Source organism: Chrysochloris asiatica, unplaced genomic scaffold (genome assembly GCF_000296735.1).
Source record: "Chrysochloris asiatica unplaced genomic scaffold, ChrAsi1.0 scaffold00186, whole genome shotgun sequence".
NCBI classification, from domain to species: Eukaryota; Metazoa; Chordata; class Mammalia; order Afrosoricida; family Chrysochloridae; genus Chrysochloris; species Chrysochloris asiatica.
Window position 1 is genome coordinate 5,954,239 of NW_006408704.1, and position 5,866 is coordinate 5,960,104.

The 5,866-nt window shown below is 45.3% G+C and overlaps 1 protein-coding gene across 1 annotated transcript; it reads right to left on the minus strand.

Moving 5' to 3' along the window:
- Positions 1–3,632: 3,632 nt before the first annotated feature.
- LOC102821219 (probable protein BRICK1-A-like) lies at positions 3,633–4,260 on the minus strand. Its single transcript, XM_006872189.1, has 2 exons — positions 4,180–4,260; positions 3,633–3,659 (listed from the first exon to the last, which is right to left on the minus strand). Exons 1-2 carry the CDS (start codon positions 4,258–4,260, stop codon positions 3,633–3,635), a joined length of 108 nt encoding a protein of 35 aa, XP_006872251.1.
- Positions 4,261–5,866: the final 1,606 nt, after the last annotated feature.

Here is a 5,866-nt window from a genome sequence, read left to right on the forward strand (position 1 = left end):
TGATTTTTAGGAAAGGTCTAAACTGTATTCTACAACTGTAATTGCATTAAGTTCAAGTGACAACTTGGGGACAAACTAAATGGTTTATGGACCACACTGAGCTGTGTGACTGGAGTAGAAACATCCAGCTTTTGGAGCATGACCAAGTAGCCTTTCAGAAAGGGGATGTAGCTGCTTCTTTGGTCTTCAGATACATTTCTCTACCCGAGAGAGCTAGCAGAAGTGTTAGAGTTAACTTAGGTTAAGACTTCAAGAAAATATAATATACAGTGAAATCTTTAGCGAAAAATGTTAAAGTAGTTAAGTGTTTGCTATACACAGCAAAGAAAACACATCATCCTTTCTTTACAAAAGGAATGATAGAGGCATGGAATATTAAAGTAGGTGTGCATTGTTTAAAATAACGCAAGTAGAGTTGAAAAGGAATGAAAAAAATGGACTAGAAATGAGAAAACAAGAGTCCGATTTGGTTAGACCACATTTAGAAGTAGTGGTCAGTCTATATGTCAAGTAAGTTGGGTTCAAATCCTAGCACCTTACTTTGATGTTGGACAAGTTTTAGCCTCTCTGAATTTGTCCCAGTGAATTATACCTACTTCATAGGGCTTGGGGATTAAATGAAATAAAATTATGTACTACAATGTGTCTTAGCACATTGTAACTCACTATATATCTTTGAGCCAGGGCCTTCTCTGACAATGAGAGCAATAGCAAAGGTAAGCACCGATACCTTAAAGTACCATGACCATAAAGAAGGCTGCGTTCACTAGTTTCCCATACCAGACGGGACCTGTTGCTCTTTGTAACTGTCTAACCTACAGAACTATCTTTGCAACGTGGTATTATTTAGGAATTGCACTGTAGGATAAGCCCTGGACTGCTAACTGCAAAGTTTGCAGTTCACACTCACCAATAGCTTCTTGAAAACCCTATACAAGGCTGCTGAGTTGGAACTGGCTCAATGACACTCGGCATATAGGAGGGACACAATCAGTGTCTGCTAATTTGACTGCAAAGCACCAGACAACTGAAAACTTGAACTTTAGAAGTACTTACTTCCTTACTGCCTACCAGTGGTTCCACGGGAGAAAGATGAGGCGTTCTGCTCCCGTAAAGATTTACAGCCTCGGAAACCCTGCGCAGGGTCGCTATGAGTTGGAACCGACTCCACAGCACATGACAACAACAACAACTTCCTTACTGCAGGAAGGATAGGGGAGGTATAATAAATGAGGTTAAGGGATTGAAAAAGCACTCTAAAGATGACCTCTGCCCCACCCCTCCAGTGAGTGGATTCTGATTCCTAGCCACCCTGCAGAGGGCTTCAGAGGATGTACATCTTCACAGGCACAGACCTAACTTTCTCTTGCAGAGCACTTGGTGGGTTTGAACTGCCGACCTTATGATTAGCAATCCAAAGCTTACCCTACAGTGCCACCAGGGCTCCAAAGATGAACTCAATAATGTTCAAAACACTGTAAGTGTTGTCAAAGTTTGGATTCCTTGGCAATATCCTACTTTAAAAAGGAGGCTTTATTTTACATGGCCTTGCAAAGGCCTACAAAGGAGTCCTGAAAGGCTGACAGTGTGACTGAGCTCTACAAGTCAGTTCAATTGGTATGGATTATCTGCCTTCTGGAGGAGCTCTGGTAGTGTAGTGGTTACGAGTCAGGCTGCTAACCTCAAGGTCAGCAGTTCGAAACTACCAGCCATTCTGTGGGACGATGAGGCGTGCTGCTCCCGTAAAGGTTTACAGCCTTGCTGTGAGTTAGAAGCAACTCCACAGCACACAACCACCACCACTACCACCTGCCTTCTGGAGTCCTGGTATGGCACTGTGGGATAATGCACTGAACTGCAAGATTGGTTTAAACTCCAAGGTCGGGGGTTCAAACTCACCAGCTGCTCCTCGGAAACCCTTTACAGGGTCTCTGATTTGAAACCAACTCGAAAGCACTTCACAACAACCTGCCTTATGCAAGACAGGAGCCCTGATGGTGCAGTGGGTTAAGTGTTGGACAGCTCACCAGCTATTCCCTGGAAGACAGACGCGGCAGCCTGCTTCCACAAACACTCACAGCCTTGGAGATGTCATGTGGCAGTTGTGTTCTGGCCTCTAGGGTTGCTAGGAGTCGGAATCCATTTGAGAGCAGTACATTTGGTTTGGCTGGTTTTATAGATGATACCTAGGTGGACAGTGCAGGCAAAGGCAGGCCTGTATTGTCTAGAACACATTCACTCAATCAAAGACCAATTCATAGCATGGTCAAATCCAGAGCTGAAGGTCCGTGATAGCACAGGAGGACGAGAGGAATTGAGAAAAGATGCTTGTTCTGAATAAAACAGTCCAGGAGACTGTGACGTGTGCTGGGCTCTGAGTGCCTCCTAGTACATTCCAAACACATCGGCCATGGAGACTTGGGGAGAAGTCTGACAATTAGGTTGGTGTACATTTATAGTGGAGTCCTGGTGTGGCGCTGTGGGTTAATGTGCCAGACTGCAAAGCTGTTTGAACTGCAAGGTCGGCGGTTCAAAATCACCAACTGCTCCTTGGAAACCCTATACAGGGTTGCTATGGGTCGGAATCGACTTGCCGGCACTTACCAACAACATTTATAGTAAGCTTTGAATGCACGAATACAAAGTGTTAGATTTTGCTGATTAAACTGTTTGCTTTTCAAAGAAATGGACACTTTCGCTTGTACCTTATAAACTAATAGCCTGTCCTGTAGTGTGGTTAAATTGTATGAATGTTGGTATTTCAAAAGACTGTAAACATTATGTCTGATTCAACTCTTATATTTTATTAGAGCTTAAGGTGCCTACACAGTAAGCACTAGGCAAGTATCTGCTGAATGACCAAATGATTCCCAAGCTGGAAGGCCAAACATTAGGGCTCAGGCTGGGTGGTCACCTACCCACTGAAAATTTTCTGTTAAAACTAATTATCCCATTCGTCCCATTTCTCTGGAGTAGGTGGGCCCCCTCTTTAGCTCCTCTCCCCACCATAATCACAGCAGTCAGAGATGGTTGAGGAGTTTATTAGGGAAATATGAGAGAAGACACCCCAAGTGACAGAAAGAAAACTCGGAAAATGTCCCTTCAAGCCAAGTGGGGGCCTGGCCTTGACCTTCCCAAAAGTACAATAAACTGGTGGGTTAGCAACAACATTCTCTGGCAGTCACCCTGCCAGGGCATGAGTATCTCAGCTAAGACTGTCCCCCACTCGCCACCAAAGGTGCAGAGGAGGCAGAGACTGTTTAGATAAACAGTGCAAAGGCCTGGAGAGCCGTACAGAAAGTCTGAGACAAAGAGAGGTGGGGAGGACCCTACAGAGTCCCAGACTTCTGGCTCTGAGTGCCTCAAATACATTGAAAAGTAGTTCTATAAAATGCCACTGAAAAGGTAAAGTGTCTAATGTCTCCAAGAGTCCCCCTGGACTTCTCCCCACATGCCACATCATACCCCCAGATGTACACGCAGAGCCCAAAGGCCACACTTTTGAAAGAAAGAAAGACAAGAATAAGCCCTGTTGCTCTGTGAGGAGACAGGAGTGGACTGAGGCTGCTGGGCCTTTCCCATGTGGTCCTGGGTTCTGAAAAGCAACTTCCCAGCAGCAGCATGGCACAGTTCTAGGTGAGAGTCTCGCCTTTTGTCACCTGTAGAAGGAAAATGGACATTTCAATAAATTCAACACTATCAGTGGTGGTGGTTTTAAGCCATGGAGTCAGTTCCGACTCACAGCAACCCTGTGTAAGGTTTCCAGGGCTGTAAATCCTTTTACAGGAGCAGAAAGCCTCACTTCATCTGTCTCCCGAGGAGAAGCTGGTAGATTCGAACTACTGAACCATAACCCACTACACTACCAGAGGACTGCTGTTGTTAAGTGCCTTCAAGTCGCTTCCGACTCATACAGAGTTTCCTAGGAGTAGCTGGTAAATTTGAACTACCAACCTTACAGTTCAAACTGACCCTGTGGTTGAGTGCATTTATCCCACAGGGGTCTTTAGATCCTTGACAGGCAGTGGGAGGTGGTAGAAAAGAACATGGCTGGTTCAAATTTAGGCAAGGGACTTCCTTTCTCTAAGCCTGTTTTCACTGTCTACTTTCAGGGTTGCTTCAGCAATAAGTTGGAATGTACCTTCTCCCTGGGACAGCCCCTTACCCCATCATACTCACCCGGGCTTCGATGTACTCTATTCTCCGTTCAAGGGCTGTCAGCTTCTCGTTTAGCGTGGCGAGTCTTGAACGACAAGACATATCTGGTAAAAGGAGACTGCTGTTCAGGATTAATGTCACTCCAACACAGACACACAAACCCGCTGCGCCGAAAAAAGAGGAAGTGATACATGCAGAGTACAAAGGGGGAAGGGGGGAAAGTCCGGGATAAGCGAGGAGACTCAAAGAGTTTTAGAAAAACAGTGCTTAGAGTGAATCTGCTATTCTACCTAGTGGGTTATGCAGGTAACAGCCCCCAAAGGTGTCTATGCACTAATCTCAGGAACCTGTGAGGACTTTGGACATGTGATTCGAGTGGAGAACCTTAAACTTGGGAGAGGATCCTGTTATTACCCAGGTGGGGCCCAATGTAATCACAGGCGTCCTTCAAAGTGAAAAGAGTTTATTAAGGAGATAAGATGGACCAAGAAGGGAAGAAGGGGAGGCAAGATCCAGAGCATTATAACAGGGTAGGAAACCTTTTTTTAATGTTTTATTATGAATTATGTGATAGTTTACATGGAAGAACATTAGCTTTACAGTCCTATCGTATATCGTTTCAATAATCCCCTCCATGCATCAACAACCAACCAACCCTGCAAGCCTCCCCCTCCCCCCATCAGTACACAGTCGCTCTCCCTCTCTGATCTAAAGTTCCCAGCTGCTCCATTGCTCCATCTCAGGCGTCACTGCTTCTCTGGGTTGGGTACCACTCTCCACTCTTCTCCTTTGATGGACGCGGGGACCTCCACTCCTAGACTGCAAAGTCAACCACTCCCCTACTTTTGCTACAAAATGTCTACCTTTACATTTCCAACCCTCACAATCAGCCCTGTTAACAATTATTCACTAATGTATTACAAGGGATCTATCCGCAGTTCCTTTCATCAGCCCCGCCCAGACAGATTGGATACTATTCAGTAGAGATTCTACCCTCCTCCAAGCCCTCTAGATCTAGGTTCCCTCTTGAAAGCTTGTAAGTCAGTCACTTGCCTTTGTAGCCCCCCATTTTGGGTAGCCAATGTCCAAGTTACCCATCCCTGTCTACTCTGTGTATGGAGCAGGTGGGAATGATCCTCGCTGTAAAAATTTGTTCCCTCTTTTGAGCTACTGCATCCATAGATGTAGGTCAAGCTTATCAAATTGTATCAGATTACTCTTTTTTTCTTCTTCTAGTTGAGCTCTGATCATCCAGTCATTGAAGCCAGGTAGAGTGGGTATTATCTGCAAGTGTGGGTGTTCTTATGCATATGTCCTTTCAGCTGGACACTTCACTCTCCACTCTAGTCCTCTGTGGCTATGTCATTGACTCTGTACTCAAGAGTTCCTAGGTCTTGACACACTGCTGGCCAACTAGGTCTCCATCTAGGTTCACAGGAGTCTACTGAACGTTGTACGGCGTAGCTTGCAGCTTCACTGCTGTTTTTCCCACACTTCTCCTTATTAGAAATGAAAGTGGTCACCAATCAGAGCATGTATTCCCATTGAGTCTCAGTCTTGGAAGGGGGTTTGCTCTGAGGGGACCCAACCACTTGGCTTGATGTCTCCTGGGTGAGCAACGTGCTTGTTCTTGTAATAATCAGTCAGACTGCCCATATTGTTTTGTATTTTTCCTGTTGGTCTTTCTTTCAAGAACTATCTTCTGTTC

Bases quoted from the DNA above. Each gene is read 5' to 3' on its own strand.
- LOC102821219 (XM_006872189.1), bottom strand. From the start codon at position 4,260: ATGTCTTGTCGTTCAAGACTCGCCACGCTAAACGAGAAGCTGACAGCC. The intron at 3,660-4,179 runs GTGAGTATGATG...TTCCTTCTACAG, and splicing joins TAGAGTACATCGAAGCCCGG to GTGACAAAAGGCGAGACTCT.